The sequence below is a fragment of the Petromyzon marinus genome, chromosome 75 (assembly GCF_048934315.1).
Source record: "Petromyzon marinus isolate PM22_M1 ecotype Great Lakes invasive population chromosome 75, UKy_Petmar_22M1.pri1.0, whole genome shotgun sequence".
NCBI classification, from domain to species: domain Eukaryota; kingdom Metazoa; phylum Chordata; class Hyperoartia; order Petromyzontiformes; family Petromyzontidae; genus Petromyzon; species Petromyzon marinus.
In genome coordinates, this window is record NC_133741.1 from 6,742,851 (window position 1) to 6,768,366 (window position 25,516).

Consider the following 25,516-nt stretch of genomic DNA (forward strand, 5'->3'; position numbering starts at 1 on the left):
TATTTTTATTATTTTATTGTTTCCCCTATCTACGTGGTGGTGACTTTACCGAAAGAACCAAGAATAATAATTTTATTGTTTTACAATAATTTTATTGTTTTACAATAATTTTATTGTTTTATATTGTTTATTATTTTATTGTTTCCCTATCTACGCGGTGGTGACTTTACCGAAAGAACCAAGGATAATAATTTTATTGTTTTACAATAATTTTATTGTTTTATATTTTTATTATTATTTTATTGTTTCCCTATCTACTCGGCGGTGGTGACTTTACCGAAAGAACCAAGAATATGAATCCCTGCAGTCACGAAAGCTTTAAATCAAGACACACACACACACACGCATCATGTCAAATTTTTCCTTTGACATTAACGTGGCGATAATAAGGCGTCCGTGTAAAATGCGATTCGCTTGAAAGGGGGCAATTCATTGATTAATTCATGCCGATTCTGGCTCCGGGCAAACTCATAGTCTGCTCGGCTGTGTTGCGTGTGCAACATTTCGAATTGCTTGGGCAACGGGAAGTGGACTTGGCTTTTTGATTGCAACATTTGACCAGGGCAACGACAGGAGGGAAAGCGTTCAAATAGTGTAAAAAAAAGTGTTTAAATAATTAAAAAAAAGCGTTTAAATAATGAAAAAAAAGTGTTTAAATGATTAAAAAAAAATGTTTAAATAATAAAAGCATTCAAATAGTAAAAAGTGTTTAAATAATTAAAAAAGTGTTTAAATAATGAAAAAAAAGTGTTTAAATAATGCAAAAAAAGTGTTTAAATTATAAAAAAAATGTTTAAATAATAAAAGCATTCAAATAGTAAAAAGTGTTTAAATAATGAAAAAGTGTTTAAATAATAATTTTAAAAAAATGTTTAAATAATCAAAAGTGTTTAAATAACAAAACCCGTTGACATTATGAGACCTCCTTTGCCAGAAACAAGATATAGGAATAGGTTTAACCCTTTTAACTAGAACAAAAACTGACACCTTTATTCAAGGCATCGTGTTTGCAATAACCACAACACAAGCAGTCAAAATGCAAACAAAAAGAGACAACTCTAAATAATAATATTGGCACCGTCCTTGAATTTGATTGGTCCACACCAGAGACGGCTTTTCTTAGAGCCCCTTTAGTCTCTCCACTGGTGTTGGACCAGATGGCACCACAAGGCGTACAACTCAAAAACAGCGCACCATCAGAGTTATTGAGGGCTCGGGGTGAACATTAACATTATGAGACCTCCTTTGCCAGTAACAAGATATAGGAATAGGTTTTTACCCTTTTTAACTGGCACAAAAAACTGACACCTTTATTCAAGGGCATCGTGTTTGCAATAACCACAACACAAGCAGTCAAATCCAAACAAAAAAGACAACTCTGATAATAATAATAATATGCACTGTCCTTGAATTTGATTGGTTGTGGTCATTGCAAACATGATGCCTTGAATAAAGGTGTCAGTTTTTGTGCCAGTTAAAAGGGTAAAAACCTCATTCCTATATCTTGTTTCTGGCAAAGGAGGTCTCATAATGTTAATGCTCACCCCGAGCCCTCAATAACTCTGATAGTGCGCTGTTTTTGAGTTGTACGCCTTATGGCGTCATCTGGTCCAACACCAGTGGAGAGACTAAAGGGGCTCTAAGAAAAGCCGTCTCTGGTGTGGACCAATCAAATTCAAGGACAGTGCCAATATTATTATCAGAGTTGTCTTTTTTGTTTGCATTTTGACTGCTTGTGTTGTGGTCATTGCAAACACGATGCCTTGAATAAAGGTGTCAGTTTTTGTGCCAGTTAAAAGGGTAAACACCTATTCCTAAAACCCGTTGAATCAGTAAAGTGTCAGGTGGACACCGCCAACTTAAGCCCCGCAACACTGCGCTCCACAATTCCTCCAGCTACAGGCGCTGGAGTTGTAGCGGGTTCCACGGGACACGGTGGAGTAGAGGCAACGCTGTTTATTCAGCTTAACGAGGGGTTACACTGAGACGCGGTAACGTCCCCTTCACCCGTACACACGCTGGTACAACCCCCTAGGCCAACAGCCTAACTCCACTCTGTCCACAGTTCCTCCAGCTACAGGCGCTGGAGTTGTAGCGGGTTCCACGGGACACAGTGGAGTAGAGGCACCGCTGTTTGTTCAGCTTGGCGAGGGGGTTACACTGGAAGGGGGTAACGTCCCCTTCACCCGTACACACGCTGTGACAACCCCCTAGGCCAACAGCCTAACCCCACTCTGTCCCCCGTTCCTACAGCTACAGGCGCTGGAGTTGTAGCGGGCTTCACGGGGCACGGTGGAGTAGAGGCACCGCTGTTTATTCAGCTTCACAGGGGGTTACACTGAGACGCGGTAACGTCCCCTTCACCCGTACACACGCTGTGACAACCCCCTAGGCCAACAGCCTAACCCCACTGTGTCCACAGTACCTCCAGCTACAGGCGCTGGAGTTGTAGCGGGCTTCACGGGACACGGTGGAGTAGAGGCACCGCTGTTTATTCAGCTTGGCGAGGGGGTTACACTGGAGGGGGGTGACGTCCCCTTCACCCGTACACACGCTGGTACAACCCCCTAGGCCAACAGCCTAACCCCACTGTGACCCCAGTTCCTCCAGCTACAGGCGCTGGAGTTGTAGCGGGCTTCACGGGACACGGTGGAGTAGAGGCACCGCTGTTTGTTCAGCTTGGCGAGGGGGTTACACTGGAAGGGGGTAACGTCCCCTTCACCCGTACACACGCTGGTACAACCCCCTAGGCCAACAGCCTAACTCCTGTGACCCCAGTTCCTCCAGCTACAGGCGCTGGAGTTGTAGCGGGTTCCACGGGACACGGTGGAGTAGAGGCACCGCTGTTTATTCAGCTTCACAGGGGGTTACACTGAGACGCGGTAACGTCCCCTTCACCCGTACACACGCTGTGACAACCCCCTAGGCCAACAGCCTAACCCCACTGTGTCCACAGTTCCTCCAGCTACAGGCGCTCGAGTTGTAGCGGGTTCCTCGGGACACAGTGGAGTAGAGGCACCGCTGTTTATTCAGCTTGGCGAGGGGGTTACACTGGAGGGGGTGACGTCCCCTTCACCCGTACACACGCTGTGACAACCCCCTAGGCCAACAGCCTAACCCCACTGTGTCCACAGTTCCTCCAGCTACAGGCGCTGGAGTTGTAGCGGATTCCACGGGACACGGTGGAGTAGAGGCACCGCTGTTTATTCAGCTTCACAGGGGGTTACACTGGACGGGGTAACGTCCCCTTCACCCGTACACACGCTGTGACAACCCCCTAGGCCAACAGCCTAACTCCACTCTGTCCACAGTTCCTCCAGCTACAGGCGCCGGAGTTGTAGCGGGTTTCACGGGGCACGGTGGAGTAGAGGCACCGCTGTTTATTCAGCTTAACGAGGGGTTACACATTGACACCTACCCCCCACCCACCCACCCACCGCCTGCACATTCCCACAAAGCCAGTGACGAACCCCATATCGGCATTAGCCATCGGCGTTTCTAAGGGGGCCTCTGCTGATACGTAAACTCATTTGTCACAAGGGTGGCAACTCCCTCCTCCTCCTCCTGCTCCTGCTCCTCCTGGTCCTGCTGATCCCTCGACCTGAGGACGGCCGATTGAGTCGTGTCCCCCGAAACGTCGTGAGAATTTCATTGTGTACTAGTTGTCGTTTTTATCATCGAAATGTTTCCCCTCCTACGAAGGCGGTGACTTTACCGATAGAGCCAAGAGGATGGATCCGCTGCAGGCTGCGGCCACGCGGAGGGTTTAAATCGAAAGTGGAAAGTCCCTTTGTAGTAATAGGTTTTTTACCCCTTTTAACTGGCACACAAAAAACTGACACCTTTATTCAAGGGCATCGTGTCTGCAATAACCACAACACAAAGCAGTCAAAAATGCAAACAAAAAGAGACAACTCTGATAATAATAATATTAATAATAATACTGGCACCGCCCTTGAATTTGATTGGTCCACACCAGAGACGGCTTTTCTTAGAGCCCTTTAGTCTCTCCACTGGTGTTGGACCAGAAGACGCCACAAGGCGTACAACTCAGCGCACCATCAGAGTTATTGAGGGCTCGGGGTGAGCCTTTACATTATTATACCTCCTTTGCCAGTAACAAGATATAGCAATAGGTTTTTACCCTTTTAACTGGCACAAAAACTGACACCTTTATTCAAGGCATCGTGTCTGCAATAACCACAACACAAGCAGTCAAAATGCAAACAAAAAGAGACAACTCTGATAACAATGATAATAATACTGGCACTGTCCTTGAATTTGATTGGTCCACACCAGAGAGACGGCTTTTCTTAGAGCCCCTTTAGTCTCTCCACTGGTGTTGGACCAGAAGTCGCCAAAAGGCGTACAACTCAAAAACAGCGCACTATCAGAGTTATTGAGGTGCTCGGGGTGAGCCTTTACATTATGAGACCTCCTTTGCCAGTAACGAGATATAGGAATAGGTTTTTACCCTTTTAACTGGCACAAAAACTGACACCTTCATACAAGCCATCGTGTCTGCAATAACCACAACGTGTTGCATTTTGACTGCTTGTGTTGTGGTTATAGCAAACACGATGCCTTGAATAAAGGTGTCAGTTTTTTTGTGCCAGTTAAAAGGGTAAAAACCTATTACTATATCTTGTTACTGGCAAAGGAGGTCTCATAATGTAAAGGCTCACCCCGAGCCCTCAATAACTCTGATGGTGCGCTGAGTTGTACACCTTGTGGTGTCATCTGGTCCATCACCAGTGGAGAGACTAAAGGGGCTCTAAGAAAAGCCGTCTCTCTGGTGTGGACCAATCAAAATTCAAGGACGGTGCATATCATTATTATCAGAGTTGTCGCTTTTTGTTTGCATTTTGACCGCTTGTGTTGTGGTTATTGCAAACACGATGCCTTGAATAAAGGTGTCAGTTTTTTGTGCCAGTTAAAAGGGGTAAAACCTATTCCTATATCTCGTTACTGGCAAAGGAGGTCTCATAGTGTAAATGCTCACCCCGAGCCCTCAATACTCTGATGGTGCGCTGTTTTTGAGTTGTACGCCTTGTGGTGCCATCTGGTCCATCACCAGTGGAGAGACTAAAGGGGCTCTAAGAAAAGCCGTCTCTCTGGTGTGGACCAATCAAATTTCAAGGACAGTACCAATATTATTATTATCAGAGTTGTCTCTTTTTGTTTGGATTTTGACCGCTTGTGTTGTGGTTATTGCAAACACGATGCCTTTGAATGAAGGTGTCAGTTTTTTTGTGCCAGTTAAAAGGGTAAAAACCTATTCCTATATCTCGTTACTGGCAAAGGAGGTCTCATAATGTAAATGCTCACCCCGAGCCCTCAATAACTCTGATGGTGCGCTGTTTTTGAGTTGTACGCCTTGTGGCGTCTTCTGGTCCAACACCAGTGGAGAGACTAAAGGGCTCTAAGAAAAGCCGTCTCTGGTGTGGACCAATCAAATTCAAGGACAGTGCCAATATAATTATTATTATCAGAGTTGTCTCTTTTTGTTTGCATTTTGACCGCTTGTGTTGTGGTTATTGCAAACACGATGCCTTGAATAAAGGTGTCAGTTTTTTTCGTGCCAGTTAAAAGGGGTAAAACCTATTACTGTATCTCGTTACTGGCAAAAGGAGGTCCCATAATGTCAAAGTCCCTTTGTCGCGACGAGCCAAGCCTGTGGGGAGAACTTGGAAGCGAGGGAACTTTCCGCACGTTTTGAGGCACAAGCGAATGTAGCGAAACATGAACAACTTGAAGTGGGTGAGTGAGTGAGTGGGTGAGTGAGTGGGTGAGTGAGTGAGTGGGTGAGTGAGTGAGTGGTTGAGTGAGTGAGTGGGTGAGTGGGTGGGAGAGTGGGTGAGTGAGTGGGTGAGTGAGTGAGTGGGTGAGTGTATGGGTGAGTGAGTGGGTCAGTGGGTGAGTGAGTGTATGAGTGAGTGAGTGTGTGAGTGAGTGGGTGAGTGTGAGTGCGTGTGTGAGTGTGTGGGTTAGTGAGTGAGTGGGTGAGTGAGTGAGTGAGTGGGTGAGTGGGTGAGTGGGTGAATGAGTGTGTGAGTGAGTGGGTGAGTGAGTGAGTGGGTGAGTGGGTGAGTGAGTGGGTGAGTGAGTGGGTGAGTGAGTGAATGGGTGAGTGAGTGAGTGGGTGAGTGAGTGAGTGGGTGAGTGAGTGGGAGAGTGAGTGGGTGAGTGAGTGAGTGGGTGAGTGAGTCAGTGAGTGGGTGTGTGAGTGGGTGAGTGTGTGAGTGAGTGTGTGAGTGAGTGTATGAGTGTGTGTGTGTGAGTGAGCGTGTGAGTGAGTATGTGAGTGACTGTGTGAGTGAGCGTGTGAGTGTGTGAGTGAGTGTGTGAGTGAGTGTGTGAGTGAGTGTATGAGTGTGTGTGTGTGAGTGAGTGTATGAGTGAATGTGTGAGTGAGTGGGTGAGTGAGTGAGTGGGTGAGTTAGTGTATGAGTGAGTGAGTGTATGAGTGAGCGTGTGAGTGAGTGTATGGGTGTGTGTGTGTGAGTGAGTGAGTGTATGAGTGAGTGTGTGAGTGAGTGTATGAGTGAGTGTATGAGTGAGTGAGTGTATGAGTGAGTGAGTGTATGAGTGAGTGAGTGTATGAGTGAGTGTATGAGTGTGTGTGTATGAGTGAGTGTATGAGTGTGTGAGTGTATGAGTGTATGAGTGAGTGAGTGTATGAGTGAGTGTGTGAGTGAGTGTATGAGTGAGTGAGTGTATGAGTGTGTGAGTGTGTGTGTGGGTGTGTATATGAGTGAGTCATTTTGTCATCTGTAAGATGCGCCTGCCATTCTTCCGCTCCGGTGGTGGGTGTACACCCAGGACCCCATTCCAACCAAAAGTGGCCTGGTCTCTGTTATCTGATGAAAGTTGCAAGCAAGAATTTCATCATCGCCTGCGGCTGAGGTTGGCATCGTCCCCAACTCCTCCTGATGTCGAGGGTAAATGGGCAAGGTTTAGGACTGTGACTCATGCAGCTGCAATGGCTGCTTTGGGTACGCGGTCCAGACCTCCCCAGAGACCCTGGCTGACAGAGGAGGTGTTCAGGATAGTTGAGAAAAAGCGACAGGCCCACTGTCATCGGCTACAGAATCCCACGTCAGAGAATGAGGAGGCTTACCGCAGCCTTCGCTCGGAGGTTCGGAGAGCCGTGAGGCACTGCAAGGATGGGTGGTGGTCGCGGGTTGCTGAGGAGATGGAGTCTGCCTCAGTGGCCCGTGATCACAAATCTCTATTTAACTCCATCAAAAAAGTAACCTGCAGCGCCACATCTATTACCATCATTAGGGGAAAAAACGGTGATCCAATCTCCGACCCCCAGGAACAGGTTTGCAGATTTGCTGAGCATTTCTGTGAGGTCCTGGGGGAGGGGAAATCCCTCAGCCAGGAAAACATCGTGGCACAAAGTGAGGATGACCCTGCTGAGGCTGCGGTGCCTCAAATATTGGAAGAAGTCACCCCCTGTGAGTGGCTGGCTGAGGTGCCATCTGTTGAGGAAGTACTGAAGGCGATCCGGAGTCTGAGACCAGGAAAGGCAGCGGGCAGAGATGATCTCCCAAGCGAAATGCTGAGGGAGGGTGGCGTTTGTGCACAGACTGCCCTATATGACATCATAACAACAGTCTGGACCACTGGACGGGTTCCGCAGGATTGGAAGGATGCCCTGGTGGTCCCCCTCTTTAGGAAGGGGGACCGCACAGACTGTAATAACTACAGGGGCATCTCACTCTTCAGTGTGCCGGGAAAGGTCCTGGCAAGGATTATTCAACATCGCCTTGCCAGGCACGCTGAGGAGAGGCTTGCGGAGCCCCAATGCGGTTTCAGGAAAGGGCGGTTCTGCACAGATGCCATATTTTCTGTCCGTCTGCTACAGCAGAGGTGTAGGGAATTCCAACAAGACTTACATCTCTGCTTTATTGACCTGGTCAAGGCCTATGATACCATCAGTAGGCCTGGGCTCTGGGTCGTTCTTCGTGCTTTCGGAGTCCCTGACCCTCTGCTCACGATCATTAAGGACCTTCATGAGGGTGAGCGGGCCCGGGTAAAACTAGGTGGCCGGGAGTCAGAGCCATTCCCTGTACACCTTGGGGTGCGACAGGGATGTCCTCTGGCTCCCACATTATTTAACATCTATTTTGACCACGTAGTTCCTGAAGCCTTCAATAGCTGTACCGGGGGAATCTCCATATGGTACAGATATAATGGGAGGCTGATCGATGCCCGGGTGCGATCAAGGGATGGCTCCCTATTGCTCTACCACGTTATGTATGCCGATGATTTGGTAATAGTTGCTCATGCTGAGGAGGAGTTGGAGACGCTGCTGCTGAGACTGGAGCGTGCCACTAAGAGATGGGGCCTTACCATCAGCCCCACCAAAACTAAGCACCTGCCTGGGTATTTTGTACCATCAGACACTCCACCCCCACAACTCCCAATCGGTGATGGGGCAGTTGTGGAGAGAGTGGAGAGTTTCCCATACCTGGGCAGTGTGCTTATGACGGGCTCCAGTTTAACAGCGGAGGTCTCACTCCGAAACAGTCTAGCGGCAATATCTTTTCATCGGTTGCGTAACGCTGTGTGGAAGCTACCTGGTCTGTCGCTCCGCACGAAGCTTCAGGTCTTCTCGGCCACGGTCATTCCCTCCCTTCTCTACGCTTGCGAAACGTGGACCCCCCTAATAGAACATCTTCGCCGGTATGAGTGTGTGAGTGAGTGTGTGGGTGTGTGTATGAGTGTGTGAGTGTATGAGTGAGTGTATGAGTGTTTGAGTGAGTGAGTGTGTGAGTGTGTGAGTGAGTGAGTGTGTGAATGACTGTGTGAGTGTGTGTGTGTGAGTGAGTGTGTGAGTGAGTGTATGAGTGAGTGAGTGAATGAGTGAGTGAGTGTTTGAGTGAATGAATGAGTGTATGAGTGAGTGTATGAGTGAGTGTATGAGTGAGTGTATGAGTGAGTGTATGAGTGAGTGAGTGTATGAGTGAGTGAGTGAGTGTATGAGTGTGTCTGTATGAGTGAGTGTATGAGTGAGTGAGTGTATGAGTGAGTGTGTGAGTGAGTGTATGAGTGAGTGAGTGTATGAGTGTGTGAGTGTGTGTGTGGGTGTGTATATGAGTGAGTCATTTTGTCATCTGTAAGATGCGCCTGCCATTCTTCCGCTCCGGTGGTGGGTGTACACCCAGGACCCCATTCCAACCAAAAGTCGCCTGGTCTCTGTTATCTGATGAAAGTTGCAAGCAAGAATTTCATCATCGCCTGCGGCTGAGGTTGGCATCGTCCCCAACTCCTCCTGATGTCGAGGGTAAATGGGCGAGGTTTAGGACTGTGACTCATGCAGCTGCAATGGCTGCTTTGGGTACGCGGTCCAGACCTCCCCAGAGACCCTGGCTGACAGAGGAGGTGTTCAGGATGGTTGAGAAAAAGCGACAGGCCCACTGTCATCGGCTACAGAATCCCACGTCAGAGAATGAGGAGGCTTACCGCAGCCTTCGCTCGGAGGTTCGGAGAGCCGTGAGGCACTGCAAGGATGGGTGGTGGTCGCGGGTTGCTGAGGAGATGGAGTCTGCCTCAGTGGCCCGTGATCACAAATCTCTATTTAACTCCATCAAAAAAGTAACCTGCAGCGCCACACCTATTACCATCATTAGGGGAGAAAACGGTGATTCAATCTCCGACCCCCAGGAACAGGTTTGCAGATTTGCTGAGCATTTCTGTGAGGTCCTGGGGGAGGGGAAATCCCTCAGCCAGGAAAACATCGTGGCACAAAGTGAGGATGACCCTGCTGAGGCTGCGGTGCCTCAAATATTGGAAGAAGTCACCCCCTGTGAGTGGCTGGCTGAGGTGCCATCTGTTGAGGAAGTACTGAAGGCGATCCGGAGTCTGAGACCAGGAAAGGCAGCGGGCAGAGATGATCTCCCAAGCGAAATGCTGAGGGAGGGTGGCGTTTGTGCACAGACTGCCCTATATGACATCATAACAACAGTCTGGACCACTGGACGGGTTCCGCAGGATTGGAAGGATGCCCTGGTGGTCATCCTCTTTAAGAAGGAGGACCGCACAGTCTGTAACAACTACAGGGGCATCTCACTCCTCAGTGTGCCGGGAAAGGTCCTGGCAAGGATTATTCAACATCGCCTTGCCAGGCACGCTGAGGAGAGGCTTGCGGAGCCCCAATGCGGTTTCAGGATAGGGCGGTCCTGCACAGATGCCATATTTTCTGTCCATCTGCTACAGCAGAGGTGTAGGGAATTCCAGCAAGACATGCATCTCTGCTTTATTGACCTGGTCAAGGCCTATTATACCATCAGTAGACCTGGGCTCTGGGTTGTTCTTCGTGTTTTTGGAGTCCCTGACCCTCTGCTCACGATCATTAAGGACCATCATGATGGTGAGCGGGCCCGGGTAAAACTACGTGGCCGGGAGTCAGAGCCATTCCCTGTACACCTTGGGGTGCGACAGGGATGTCCTCTGGCTCCCACATTATTTAACATCTATTTTGACCACGTAGTTCGTGAAGCCTTCAATAGCTGTACGGGGGAATCTCCATATGGTACAGATGTAATGGGAGGCTGATCGATGCCCGGGTGCAGTCAAGGGATGGCTCCCTATTGCTCAACCACGTTATGTATGCCGATGATTTGGTAATAGTTGCTCATGCTGAGGAGGAGTTGGAGACGCTGCTGCTGAGACTGGAGTGTGCCACTAAGAGATGGGGCCTTACCATCAGCCCCACCAAAACTAAGCACCTGCCTGGGTATTTTGTACCATTGGACACTCCACCCCCACAACTCCCAATCAGTGATGGGGCAGTTGTGGAGAGAGTGGAGAGTTTCCCATACCTGGGCAGTGTGCTTATGACTGGCTCCAGTTTAACAGCGGAGGTCTCACTCCGAAACAGTCGAGCGGCAATATCTTTTCATCGGTTGCGTAACGCTGTGTGGAAGCTACCTGGTCTTTCGCTCCACACGAAGCTTCAGGTCTTCTCGGCCACGGTCATTCCCTCCCTTCTCTACGCTTGCGAAACGTGGACCCCCCTAATGGAACATCTTCGCCGGTTATAAACATTTAGGTTGGCCTGCCTACGATCCATCCTGGGTTTAAACAGACTGGATTGTGTGAGGAGCTCACAAATCCTTGAAAGATCTGGGCAAGGTCCCATCGGTGAGCTCCTCCGGCGGGCAAGGCAGTAATGGCTGGGTCATGTAGCCCGCATGCCCAGCCACCGCATGCCGAAGCAGCTTTTGTTCGGCTGGATCGAGGGGGCTAAACGGGCGCAGCACGGGCTAGAGAAGAGATGGAGTGATGTGGTACAGGAGGACGTGGAGCTGAGTGGACTTGCCGATGACTGGTACCAGCGGTGTCAAGATCGGCCTCTGTGGAGGAGGCTCGTGAAGGACGCTACTGGGCAGTTGGAGGCAGTCGCCCTCCAACAAAAGCGGAGGGCTGAGGAGCGACGCTCACAACAACGAGCGGAGCGCCGGGTGGCTAAAGCACAGCAGATTGGCACAGTAGGGGGCACAGGTGGTGCATCAGCCAGTCATCTCAGTCAGTCGACCCGTGGCACCTGGGTCTGCCCGTGACCTCCTGCCAGCGGGCGTTCGACACTCCACGTGGCCTCAGGGTGCACATGGCCTGGCACAAGCGTCGTGGTGACGTCACCGCCACTTAGTGGCGAATGGCGGTTGTTGCTGTTATGAGTGAGTGTATGAGTGAGTGATTGTGTGAGTGAGTGAGTGTATGAGTGAGTGTATGAGTGAGTGAGTGTATGAGTGAGTGTATGAGTGAGTGAGTGAGTGTATGAGTGAGTGAGTGTATGAGTGTTTGAGTGAGTGTATGAGTGTGTGAGTGGGTGTGTGTATGAGTGAGTGCTTGAGTGAGTGAGTGGGTGAGTGAGTGTATGAGTGTGTGAGTGGGTGTGTGGGTGTGTGTATGAGTGTGTGAGTGTATGAGTGAGTGTATGAGTGTTTGAGTGAGTGAGTGTGTGAGTGTGTGAGTGAGTGAATGTATGAATGAGTGAGTGTGTGAGTGTATGAGTGAGTGTATGAGTGTTTGAGTGAGTGAGTGTGTGAGTGAGTGATTGTGTGAATGAGTGAGTGTGTGAGTGTGTGAGTGAGTGTGTGAATGAGTGTGTGAGTGTGTGTGTGAGTGTGAGAGTGAGTGTTCGAGTGAGTGAATGAGTGAGTGTGTGAGTGAGTGTATGAGTGAGTGAGTGTTCGAGTGAATGAATGAGTGTGTGAGTGTGTGTGTGTGAGTGAGTGAGTGGGTGAGTGAGTGAGTGTGTGAATGAGTGAGTGTGTGAGTGAGTGTATGAGTGAGTGAGTGTATGAGTGAGGGATTGAGTGTATGAGTGAGTGTATGAGTGAGTGAGTGTGTGAGTGAGTGTGTGAATGAGTGAGTGGGTGAGTGTGTGAGTGAGTGTGTGAGTGTGTGAGTGAGTGAGTGTGTGAGTGAGTGAGTGACTAAGTGAGTATGTGAGTGAGTGAGTGTTTGAGTGAGTGAGTGTATGAGTGAGTGAGTGAGTGTATGAGTGAGTGAGTGGATGAGTGAGTATGTGAGTGAGTTTATGAGTGAGTGAGTGTGTGAGTGTGTGAGTGAGTGAGTGTATGTGTGAGTGTGTGAGTGTATGAGTGAGTGAGTGAGTATATGAGTGAGTGTATGAGTGAGTGTATGAGTGAGTGTATGAGTGAGTATATGAGTGTGTGTGTAAGTCTGTGTAAGTGAGTGAGTGTTTGAGTGTGTGTGTGTGAGTGTGTGAGTGAGTGGGTGAGTGAGTGTGTGAGTTTGTGAGTGAGTGTATGAGTGAGTGTATGAGTGGGTGATTGTGTGAGTGAGTGAGTGTTTGAGTGAGTGAGTGTATGAGTGAGTGTGTGAGTGAGTGAGTGTGTGAGTGAGTGAGTGGGTGAGTGAGTGTGTGAGTGTGTGAGTGAGTGAGTGTGTGAGTATTTGAGTGAGTGTATGAGTGAGTGTATGAGTGAGTGAGTGTGTGAGTGAGTGAGTCTATGAGTGAGTGAGTGTGTGAGTGAGTGTATGAGTGAGTGTGTGTATGAGTGTATGAGTGAGTGTATGAGTGAATGAGTGTATGAGTGAGTGAGTGTATGAGTGAGTGTGTGAGTGAGTGAGTGTATGAGTGAGTGTATGAGTCTGTGAGTGTATGAGTGAGTGAGTGTATGAGTGTATGAGTGAGTGTATGAGTGAGTGTGTGAGTGTATGAGTGAGTGAGTGAGTGTATGAGTGAGTGTATGAGTGTGTGAGTGTGTGAGTGAGTGAGTGGGTGAGTGAGTGTGTGAGTGTATGAGTGAGTGTATGTGTGAGTGAGTGTATGAGTGAGTGTATGAGTGAGTGGGTGAGTGTGTGAGTGTATGAGTGAGTGTATGAGTGAGTATATGAGTGTATGTGTGAGTGAGTGTATGAGTGAGTGAGTGTATGAGTGAGTAAGTGTATGAGTGAGTGAGTGTATGAGTGAGTGTATGAGTGAGTGTATGAGTGAGTGAGTGTATGAGTGAGTGTATGAGTGAGTGTATGAGTGAGTGAGTGTGTGAGTGTGTATATAAGTGTATGAGTGAGTGTATGAGTGAGTGAGTGTATGAGTGAGTGTATGAGTGTATGAGTGAGTGTATGAGTGAGTGAGTGTATGAGTGAGTGAGTATATGAGTGCGTGTATGAGTGTGTGAGTGTGTGAGTGAGTGAGTGGGTGAGTGAGTGTGTGAGTGTGTGAGTGTATGAGTGAGTGTATGTGTGAGTGAGTGTATGAGTGAGTGTATGAGTGAGTGGGTGAGTGTGTGAGTGTATGAGTGAGTGTATGAGTGAGTATATGAGTGTATGTGTGAGTGAGTGTATGAGTGAGTGAGTGTATGAGTGAGTGAGTGTATGAGTGAGTGAGTGTATGAGTGAGTGTATGAGTGAGTGTATGAGTGAGTGAGTGTATGAGTGAGTGTATGAGTGAGTGTATGAGTGAGTGAGTGTATGAGTGTGTATATAAGTGTATGAGTGAGTGTATGAGTGAGTGAGTGTATGAGTGAGTGTATGAGTGTATGAGTGAGTGAGTGTATGAGTGAGTGAGTATATGAGTGAGTGTATGAGTGAGTGAGTGTATGAGTGCGTGTATGTGTGTGTGAGGGAGTGAGTGACTGAGTGAGTGGCTGTGTCGCTGATCGATTACATGATCGCCAACACTGCCAAATCGCCATCCTGCAGATGCCTCGTGCAAATACCAGCGAAACGTCGAACATGGCCTTATAGTCCATCTCGTGTGTCCGCTGTTCAAACCCACGAGCGTGTGACTAAAGTTGTTGGTGACACATTTTGGTTGTGGTGTGAACGTGACACTTTATTTATTTACTGATTGTCGTGTCGAGCGGTGGTGGGTTGCGAAACATTTAAAAATAGCGCGATCTGACCCCCAGAAAGTGACTTTGTTATCACCACACTCACTCACACACACTTGCACAGACTTACACACTTACACACTCACTCACACACACTTACACGGACTTACACACTCACTCATACACTCACTCACTCATACACTCACTCACTTATACACTCACTCACACACTCACTCACTCATACACTCACTCATACACTCACTCACACACTCACTCATACACTCACTCACTCATACACTCACTCACTCATACACTCACTCATACACTCACACACTCACACACTCACTCACACACTCACTCACTCATACACTCACTCACTCACTCATACACTCACTCATACACTCACTCACTCATACACTCACTCACTCATACACTCACTCATACACTCACACACTCACACACTCACTCACACACTCACTCACTCATACACTCACTCACTCACTCATACACTCACTCACACACTCACTCATACACTCACTCACTCACACACTCACTCACACACTCACTCACTCATACACTCACTCACTCACTCATACACTCACTCACACACTCACTCACACACTCACTCATACGCTCACTCACACACTTGCACAGACTTACACACTCACTCACACACTCACTTATACACTCACTCACTTATACACACACTCACATACACTCACTCACACACACACTCACTCACACACTCACTCACACACTCACACACTCACACACACTCACTCACACTCACTCACACACAGTCACACACACACACTCACTCATACACTCACTCACACACTTGCACAGACTTACACACTTACACAGGCTTACACACTCACTCACACACTTACACACTCACTCACACACACACTCACTCACACACTCATACACTCACTCACTTACATACTCACTCATACACTCACTCAGACACACACTCACTCACTTACTTACACACTAACTCACACACTTACACAGACTTACACACACACACATTCACTTACACAGACTTACACATTCACACACTCTCACTCACACACACACACTCACACACACACTCACTCACTTATACACTCGCTCACTCACACACTCACTCACACACTCATTTACACAGACTTACACACACACTCACTCACACACTTACACACACACTCACACAAACACACACACAGACACACACACATACACACAAACACACACACGGACACACACACACACAAACACACACACACATCAGAAGTTGTAGTGATTTCATCAAATCTCTGGGTGGAATGTTGATTGATTGATTGGTTGTTGTTGTTGTGTTGTTGTTGTTGTGTTGTTGTTGTTGTTAATGTAATTCAGGTGAGCTGAAACTTCGCACATACATACACAGACACACACACACACAGACACACACAGACACACACACAGACACACACACACAGAGACACACACAGACACACACACAGACACAAACACATACACAAACACACAGACACACACAGAGACACACACATACACACACACACAGACACACACACACATCAGAAGTTGTAGTGATTTCATCAAATCTCTGGGTGGAATGTTGATTGATTGATTGGTTGTGGTTGTTGTTGTGTTGTTGTTGTGTTGTTGTTGTTAATGCAATTCAGGTGAGCTGAAACTTCGCACATACACACACACACACACACAGACACACACACAGACACACACACACAGACACACACACACAAACACACACAGACACACACACACACAGAGACACACACAGACACACACACACAGACACACACACACAAACACACACAGACACAGACACATACAGACACACACACATACACACAAACACATACACAAACACACAGACACACACACAGACACACACAGACACACACACACATCAGAAGTTATAGTGATTTCATCAAATCTCTGGGTGGAATGTTGATTGATTGATTGGTTGTTGTTGTGTTGTTGTTGTGTTGTTGTTGTGTTGTTAATGTAATTCAGGTGAGCTGAAACTTCGCACATACATACACAGACACACACACACAGAGACACACACAGACACACACACACAGACACACACACACATATACAGACACACACAGACACACACAGACACACACACACACAGACACACAGAGACACACACACACAGACAGACACACACAGACACACTCACACAAACACACACAGACACAGACACACACACACAGACACACACAGACACACACACAAACACACACACAAACACACACAGACACAGACACACACAGACACACACACATACACACAAACACATACACAAACACACAGACACACACACATAGACACAGACACACACAGACACACACACATCAGAAGTTGTAGTGATTTCATCAAATCTCTGGGTGGAATGTTGATTGATTGATTGGTTGTTGTTGTGTTGTTGTTGTGTTGTTGTTGTTAATTCAGGTGAGCTGAAACTTCGCGAAGAGAATCACAAAGCGGCTCGGAGCGGAGAAGCGATGGCGATAAACTGGAAGGTCAGAACGGTCACTGACTGTCACGTGACTCGGTCACGTGCTCCTTCCCCCTTCAGTGACCCCGCGTCTCACTCAGTGTGACGTAGTGTAGAGAGAGAGACACGTGGTGTGTGAGTGGGTGGGTGGGTGAGTGAGTGGGTGAGTGAGTGAGTGGGTGAGTGAGTGTGTGAGTGGGTGGGTGGGTGAGTGAGTGGGTGAGTGAGTGAGTGGGTGAGTGGGTGGGTGGGTGTGTGGGTGAGTGAGTGGGTGGGTGAGTGAGTGAGTGGGTGAGTGAGTGGGTGAGTGGGTGTGTGAGTGAGTGGGTGAGTGAGTGATTGAGTGAGTGTGTGGGTGAGTGGGTGAGTGAGTGAGTGAGTGGGCGGGTGAGTGGGTGAGTGGGTGGGTGGGTGGGTGAGTGGGTGAGTGGGTGGGTGGGTGGGTGGATGAGTGAGTGAGTGAGGGAGTGGGTGGGTGAGTGGGTGGGTGGGTGGGTGTGTGGGTGAGTGAGTGGGTGGGTGAGTGAGTGAGTGGGTGAGTGAGTGGGTGAGTGGGTGTGTGAGTGAGTGGGTGAGTGAGTGATTGAGTGAGTGTGTGGGTGAGTGGGTGAGTGAGTGAGTGAGTGGGCGGGTGAGTGGGTGAGTGGGTGGGTGGGTGGGTGAGTGGGTGAGTGGGTGGGTGGGTGGGTGGATGAGTGAGTGAGTGAGGGAGTGGGTGGGTGAGTGGGTGGGTGGGTGAGTGGGTGGGTGAGTGGGTGAGTGGGTGAGTGGGTGGGTGAGTGGGCGGGTGAGTGAGTGGATGAGTGTGTGGGTGAGTGTGTGAGTGAGTTGGTGGGTGGGTGAGTGGGTGGGTGAGTGTGTGGGTGAGTGTGTGAGTGGGTGGGTGAGTGGGTGGGTGAGTGTGTGGGTCAGTGTGTGAGTGAGTGGGTGAGTGAGTGAGTGGGTGGGTGAGTGTGTGGGTGAGTGTGAGTGGGTGGGTGGGTGAGTGAGTGGGTGGGTGAGTGAGTGAGTGGGTGGGTGAGTGAGTGAGGGGTGAGTGAGTGAGTGGGTGAGGTGAGTGAGTGGGTGTGTGGGTGAGTGAGTGAGTGAGTGGGTGGGTGGGTGAGTGAGTGAGTGAGTGGGTGAGTGAGTGAGTCAGTGGGTGAGTGAGTGAGTGAGTGGGTGAGTGGGTGAGTGAGTGGGTGGGTGAGTGAGTGAGTGGGTGGGTGGGTGGGTGAGTGAGTGAGTGGGTGAGTGAGTGGGTGGGTGGGTGAGTGGGTGGGTGAGTGGGTGAGTGAGTGGGTGGGTGAGTGAGTGGGTGAGTGGGTGGGTGGGTGGGTGAGTATGTGGGTGAGTGGGTGGGTGAGTGGGTGGGTGAGTGAGTGAGTGGGTGAGGGGTGAGTGGGTGGGTGAGTGGGCAGGTGAGTGAGTGGATGAGTGTGTGGGTGAGTGTGTGAGTGAGTTGGTGGGTGGGTGAGTGGGTGGGTGAGTGTGTGGGTGAGTGTGTGAGTGGGTGGGTGAGTGGGTGGGTGAGTGTGTGGGTCAGTGTGTGAGTGAGTGGGTGGTGAGTGAGTGGGTGGGTGAGTGTGTGGGTGAGTGTGAGTGGGTGGGTGGGTGAGTGAGTGGGTGGGTGAGTGAGTGAGTGGGTGGGTGAGTGAGTGAGTGGGTGAGTGAGTGAGTGGGTGAGTGGGTGAGTGAGTGGGTGTGTGGGTGAGTGAGTGAGTGGGTGGGTGGGTGAGTGAGTGAGTGAGTGGGTGAGTGAGTGAGTCAGTGGGTGAGTGAGTGAGTGAGTGGGTGAGTGGGTGAGTGAGTGGGTGGGTGAGTGAGTGAGTGGGTGGGTGGGTGGGTGAGTGAGTGAGTGGGTGAGTGAGTGGGTGGGTGGGTGAGTGGGTGGGTGAGTGGGTGAGTGAGTGGGTGGGTGAGTGAGTGGGTGAGTGGGTGGGTGGGTGGGTGAGTATGTGGGTGAGTGGGTGGGTGAGTGGGTGGGTGAGTGAGTGAGTGGGTGAGTGGGTGAGTGGGTGGGTGAGTGGGCGGGTGAGTGAGTGGATGAGTGTGTGGGTGAGTGTGTGAGTGAGTTGGTGGGTGGGTGAGTGGGTGGGTGAGTGTGTGGGTGAGTGTGTGAGTGGGTGGGTGAGTGGGTGGGTGAGTGTGTGGGTGAGTGTGAGTGGGTGGGTGGGTGAGTGAGTGGGTGGGTGAGTGAGTGAGTGAGTGGGTGGGTGAGTGAGTGAGTGGGTGGTGAGTGAGTGGGTGAGTGGGTGAGTGAGTGGGTGTGTGGGTGAGTGAGTGAGTGAGTGGGTGGGTGAGTGAGTGAGTGGGTGAGTGAGTGAGTGGGTGAGTGGGTGAGTGAGTGGGTGGGTGGGTGAGTGAGTGAGTGAGTGGGGTGAGTGAGTCAGTGGGTGAGTGAGTGAGTGAGTGGGTGAGTGGGTGAGTGAGTGGGTGGGTGAGTGAGTGAGTGGGTGGGTGGGTGGGTGAGTGAGTGAGTGGGTGAGTGAGTGGGTGGGTGGGTGGGTGAGTGGGTGGGTGAGTGGGTGAGTGAGTGGGTGGGTGAGTGAGTGGGTGAGTGGGTGGGTGGGTGAGTATGTGGGTGAGTGGGGTGGGTGAGTGGGTGGGTGAGTGAGTGAGTGGGTGAGTGGGTGAGTGATTGAGTGAGTGGGTGAGTGAGTGAGTGAGTGGTGAGTGAGTGGGTGAGTGGGTGTGTGAGTGAGTGTGTGGGTGAGTGGGTGGATGAGTGTGTGGGTGAGTGAGTGGGTGAGTGGGTTAGTGGTTGAATGAGTGGGTGGGTGAGTGGATGAGTGGGTGGGTGGGTGGGTGAGTGGGTGGTGGGTGGGTGAGTGGGTGAGTGGATGAGTGGGTGGGTGGGTGGGTGAGTGAGTGTGTGGGTGAGTGTGTGTGTGGGTGAGTGTGAGTGAGTGGGTGGGTGAGTGAGTGGGTGGGTGAGTGAGTGGGTGGGTGAGTGAGTGGGTGCGTGAGTGAGTGGGTGAGTGAGTGGGTGAGTGGGTGAGTGTGTGAGTGGGTGGGTGGGTGAGTGGGTGAGTGGGTGGATGAGTGAGTGGGTGGGTGAATGTGTGGGTGAGTGTGTGAGTGTGTGGGGTAGTGAGTGGGTGTGTGAGTGAGTGGGTGAGTGTGTGGGTGTGTGAATGTGTGAGTGAGTGGGTGAGTGAGTGTGTGGGTGAGTGGGTGTGTGAGTGGGTGTGTGTGTGTGGGTGAGTGGGTGGGTGAGTGGTTTAGTGGTTGAGTGAGTGGGTGGGTGAGTGGATGAGTGAGTGAGTGGGTGGGGTGAGTGGGTGAGTAGGTGGGTGGGTGGGTGAGTGTGTGAGTGATTGAGTTGGTGAGTGAGTGGGTGAGCGAGTGAGTGGGTGGGTGTGTGAGTGAGTGGGTGGGTGGGTGAGTGGGCGGGTGAGTGACTGAGTGGGTGAGTGAGTGAGAGGGTGGGTGAGTGAGTGAGTAGGTGGGTGGGTGAGTGGGTGGGTGAGTGAGTGTGTGGGTGAGTGTGTGTGTGGGTGAGTGGGTGGGTGAGTGAGTGGCTGGGTGGGTGAGTGGGTAGGTGAGTGAGTGGGTAGGTATGGGTGGGTGGGTGAGTGGGTGGGTGAGTGCGTGGATGAGTGTGTGGGTGGGTGGGTGGGTAAGTGGGTGGGTGAGTGTGTGGGTCAGTGTGTGAGTGAGTGGGTGAGTGAGTGAGTGAGTGGGTGGGTGAGTGTGTGGGTGAGTGTGAGTGGGTGGGTGGGTGGGTGAGTGAGTGGGTGGGTGGCTGAGTGGGTGAGTGGATGAGTGGGTGGGTGGGTGGGTGAGTGAGTGTGTGGGTGAGTGTGTGTGTGGGTGAGTGTGAGTGAGTGGGTGGGTGAGTGAGTGGGTGGGTGAGTGAGTGGGTGGGTGAGTGAGTGGGTGCGTGAGTGAGTGGGTGAGTGAGTGGGTGAGTGGGTGAGTGTGTGAGTGGGTGGGTGGGTAGTGGGTGAGTGGGTGGATGAGTGAATGGGTGGGTGGGTGAATGTGTGGGTGAGTGTGTGAGTGTGTGGGTGAGTGAGTGGGTGTGTGAGTGAGTGGGTGAGTGTGTGAGTGTGTGGGTGTGTGAGTGTGTGAGTGAGTGGGTGAGTGAGTGTGTGGGTGAGTGGGTGTGTGAGTGGGTGTGTGTGTGTGGGTGAGTGGGTGGGTGAGTGGTTTAGTGGTTGAGTGAGTGGGTGGGTGAGTGGATGAGTGAGTGAGTGAGTGGGTGGGTGGGTGGGTGAGTGGGTGGGTGGGTGGGTGAGTGTGTGAGTGATTGAGTTGGTGAGTGAGTGGGTGAGCGAGTGAGTGGGTGGGTGTGTGAGTGAGTGGGTGGGTGGGTGAGTGGGTGGGTGAGTGAACTGAGTGGGTGAGGTGAGTGGGTGGGTGAGTGGGTGGTGGGTGGTGAGTGGGTGGGTGGGTGGGTGAGTGGGTGGGTGGGTGATGAGTGTGGGTGAGTGTGTGTGTGGGTGAGTGGGTGGGTGAGTGAGTGGCTGGGTGGGTGAGTGGGTGGGTGAGTGAGTGGGTAGGTGAGTGGGTGGGTGGGTGAGTGGGTGGGTGAGTGCGTGGATGAGTGTGTGGGTGGGTGGGTGGGAAAGTGGGTGGGTGAGTGTGTGGGTCAGTGTGTGAGTGAGTGGGTGAGTGAGTGAGTGGGTGGGTGAGTGTGTGGGTGAGTGTAAGTGGGTGGGTGGGTGGGTGAGTGAGTGGGTGGGTGGGTGAGTGAGTGAGTGGGTGGGTGAGTGTGTGAGTGGGTGGGTTGGTGAGTGGGTGAGTGGGTGGATGAGTGAGTGGGTGAGTGGGTGGGTGAGTGAGTAGGTGGGTGTGTGGGTGGGTGGGTGAGTGAGTGGGTGAGTGAGTGGGTGTGTGAGTGAGTGGGTGAGTGGGTGGGTGAGTGAGTTAGTGGTTGAGTGAGTGGGTGGGTGAGTGGATGAGTGGGTGAGTGGGTGGGTGAGTGGGTGAGTGGATGAGTGAGTGTGTGGGTGAGTGTGTGTATGGGTGAGTGTGAGTGAGTGGGTGGGTGAGTGAGTGGGTGGGTGAGTGAGTGGGTGCGTGAGTGAGTGGGTGAGTGATTGAGTGAGTGAGTGGGTGAGTGTGTGAGTGGGTGGGTGGGTGAGTGGGTGAGTGGGTGGATGAGTGTGTGGGTGGGTGGGTGAATGTGTGGGTGAGTGTGTAAGTGTGTGGGTGTGTGAGTGTGTGAGTGGGTGAGTGGGTGAGTGAGTGTGTGGGTGAGTGGGTGTGTGAGTGGGTGTGTGTGGGTGGGTGAGTGGGTGGGTGAGTGGTTTAGTGGTTGAGTGAGTGGGTGGGTGAGTGGATGAGTGAGTGAGTGGGTGGGTGAGTGGGTGGGTGAGTGGGTGGGTGAGTGGGTGGGTGAGTGAGTGAGTGGGTGAGTGGGTGAGTGGGTGGGTGAGTGGGGGGTGAGTGAGTGGATGAGTGTGTGGGTGAGTGTGTGAGTGAGTTGGTGGGTGGGTGAGTGGGTGGGTGAGTGTGTGGGTGAGTGTGTGAGTGGGTGGGTGAGTGGGTGGGTGAGTGTGTGGGTCAGTGTGTGAGTGAGTGGGTGAGTGAGTGAGTGGGTGGGTGAGTGTGTGGGTGAGTGTGAGTGGGTGGGTGGGTGAGTGAGTGGGTGGGTGAGTGAGTGAGTGGGTGGGTGAGTGAGTGAGTGGGTGAGTGAGTGAGTGGGTGAGTGGGTGAGTGAGTGGGTGTGTGGGTGAGTGAGTGAGTGGGTGGGTGGGTGAGTGAGTGAGTGAGTGGGTGAGTGAGTGAGTCAGTGGGTGAGTGAGTGAGTGAGTGGGTGAGTGGGTGAGTGAGTGGGTGGGTGAGTGAGTGAGTGGGTGGGTGGGTGGGTGAGTGAGTGAGTGGGTGAGTGAGTGGGTGGGTGGGTGAGTGGGTGGGTGAGTGGGTGAGTGAGTGGGTGGGTGAGTGAGTGGGTGAGTGGGTGGGTGGGTGGGTGAGTATGTGGGTGAGTGGGTGGGTGAGTGGGTGGGTGAGTGAGTGAGTGGGTGAGTGGGTGAGTGGGTGGGTGAGTGGGCGGGTGAGTGAGTGGATGAGTGTGTGGGTGAGTGTGTGAGTGAGTGGTGGGTGGGTGAGTGGGTGGGTGAGTGTGTGGGTGAGTGGTGAGTGGGTGGGTGAGTGGGTGGGTGAGTGTGTGGGTGAGTGTGAGTGGGTGGGTGGGTGAGTGAGTGGGTGGGTGAGTGGTGAGTGAGTGGGTGGGTGAGTGAGTGAGTGGGTGAGTGAGTGGTGGGTGAGTGGGTGAGTGAGTGGGTGTGTGGGTGAGTGAGTGAGTGGGTGGGTGAGTGAGTGAGTGGGTGAGTGAGTGAGTGGGTGAGTGGGTGAGTGAGTGGGTGGGTGGGTGAGTGAGTGAGTGAGTGGGTGAGTGAGTCAGTGGGTGAGTGAGTGAGTGAGTGGGTGAGTGGGTGAGTGAGTGGGTGGGTGGGTGAGTGAAGTGGGTGGGTGGGTGGGTGAGTGAGTGAGTGGGTGAGTGAGTGGGTGGGTGGGTGGGTGAGTGGGTGGGTGAGTGGGTGAGTGAGTGGGTGGGTGAGTGAGTGGGTGAGTGGGTGGGTGGGTGGAGTATGTGGGTGAGTGGGTGGGTGAGTGGGTGGGTGAGTGAGTGAGTGGGTGAGTGGGTGAGTGATTGAGTGAGTGGGTGAGTGAGTGAGTGAGTGAGTGGGTGAGTGAGTGGGTGAGTGGGTGTGTGAGTGAGTGTGTGGGTGAGTGGGTGGATGAGTGTGTGGGTGAGTGAGTGGGTGAGTGGGTTAGTGGTTGAATGAGTGGGTGGGTGAGTGGATGAGTGGGTGGGTGGTGGGTGAGTGGGTGGGTGGGTGGGTGAGTGGGTGAGTGGATGAGTGGGTGGGTGGGTGGGTGAGTGAGTGTGTGGGTGAGTGTGTGTGTGGGTGAGTGTGAGTGAGTGGGTGGGTGAGTGAGTGGGTGGGTGGGTGAGTGAGTGGGTGGGTGAGTGAGTGGGTGCGTGAGTGAAGTGGGTGAGTGAGTGGGTGAGTGGGTGAGTGTGTGAGTGGGTGGGTGGGTGAGTGGGTGAGTGGGTGGATGAGTGAGTGGGTGGGTGAATGTGTGGGTGAGTGTGTGAGTGTGTGGGTGAGTGAGTGGGTGTGTGAGTGAGTGGGTGAGTGTGTGGGTGTGTGAGTGTGTGAGTGAGTGGGTGAGGATGTGTGTGGGTGAGTGGGTGTGTGAGTGGGTGTGTGTGTGTGGGTGAGTGGGTGGGTGAGTGGTTTAGTGGTTGAGTGAGTGGGTGGGTGAGTGGATGAGTGAGTGAGTGGGTGGGTGAGTGGGTGAGTAGGTGGGTGGGTGGGTGAGTGTGTGAGTGATTGAGTTGGTGAGTGAGTGGGTGAGCGAGTGAGTGGGTGGGTGTGTGAGTGAGTGGGTGGGTGGGTGAGTGGGCGGGTGAGTGACTGAGTGGGTGAGTGAGTGAGAGGGTGGGTGAGTGAGTGAGTAGGTGGGTGGGTGAGTGGGTGGGTGAGTGAGTGTGTGGGTGAGTGTGTGTGTGGGTGAGTGGGTGGGTGAGTGAGTGGCTGGGTGGGTGAGTGGGTAGGTGAGTGAGTGGGTAGGTGAGTGGGTGGGTGGGTGAGTGGGTGGGTGAGTGCGTGGATGGTGTGTGGGGTGGGTGGGTGGGTAAGTGGGTGGGTGAGTGTGTGGGTCAGTGTGTGAGTGAGTGGGTGAGTGAGTGAGTGAGTGGGTGGGGTGAGTGTGTGGGTGAGTGTGGTGGGTGGGTGGGTGGGTGGGTGAGTGAGTGGGTGGGTGGCTGAGTGGGTGAGTGGATGAGTGGGTGGGTGGGTGGGTGAGTGAGTGTGTGGGTGAGTGTGTGTGTGGGTGAGTGTGAGTGAGTGGGTGGGTGAGTGAGTGGGTGGGTGAGTGAGTGGGTGGGTGAGTGAGTGGGTGCGTGAGTGAGTGGGTGAGTGAGTGGGTGAGTGGGTGAGTGTGTGAGTGGGTGGGTGGGTGAGTGGGTGAGTGGGTGGATGAGTGAATGGGTGGGTGGGTGAATGTGTGGGTGAGTGTGTGAGTGTGTGGGTGAGTGAGTGGGTGTGTGAGTGAGTGGGTGAGTGTGTGAGTGTGTGGGTGTGTGAGTGTGTGAGTGAGTGGGTGAGTGAGTGTGTGGGTGAGTGGGTGTGTGAGTGGGTGTGTGTGTGTGGGTGAGTGGGTGGGTGAGTGGTTTAGTGGTTGAGTGAGTGGGTGGGTGAGTGGATGAGTGAGTGAGTGAGTGGGTGGGTGGGTGGGTGAGTGGGTGGGGTGGGTGGGTGAGTGTGTGAGTGATTGAGTTGGTGAGTGAGTGGGTGAGCGAGTGAGTGGGTGGGTGTGTGAGTGAGTGGGTGGGTGGGTGAGTGGGTGGGTGAGTGACTGAGTGGGTGAGTGAGTGAGTGGGTGGGTGAGTGAGTGAGTAGGTGGGTGGGTGAGTGGGTGGGTGGGTGGGTGAGTGAGTGTGTGGGTGAGTGTGTGTGTGGGTGAGTGGGTGGGTGAGTGAGTGGCTGGGTGGGTGAGTGGGTGGGTGAGTGAGTGGGTAGGTGAGTGGGTGGGTGGGTGAGTGGGTGGGTGAGTGCGTGGATGAGTGTGTGGGTGGGTGGGTGGGAAAGTGGGTGGGTGAGTGTGTGGGTCAGTGTGTGAGTGAGTGGGTGAGTGAGTGAGTGGGTGGGTGAGTGTGTGGGTGAGTGTAAGTGGGTGGGTGGGTGGGTGAGTGAGTGGGTGGGTGGGTGAGTGAGTGAGTGGGTGGGTGAGTGTG

At 52.1% G+C, this 25,516-nt stretch overlaps 1 protein-coding gene across 1 annotated transcript in view; it reads left to right on the forward strand.

Moving 5' to 3' along the window:
• LOC116958301 (solute carrier family 2, facilitated glucose transporter member 1-like) overlaps positions 1-25,516 on the forward strand; it is an 84,162-nt gene that overhangs the window by 16,346 nt on the left and 42,300 nt on the right. The window contains exon 2 of the mRNA XM_076056406.1: positions 16,791-16,861. Within this exon, the coding sequence (XP_075912521.1) occupies positions 16,844-16,861 (18 nt within the window). The 5' untranslated portion in view covers positions 16,791-16,843. The remainder of the gene's footprint in view (positions 1-16,790; positions 16,862-25,516) is intronic.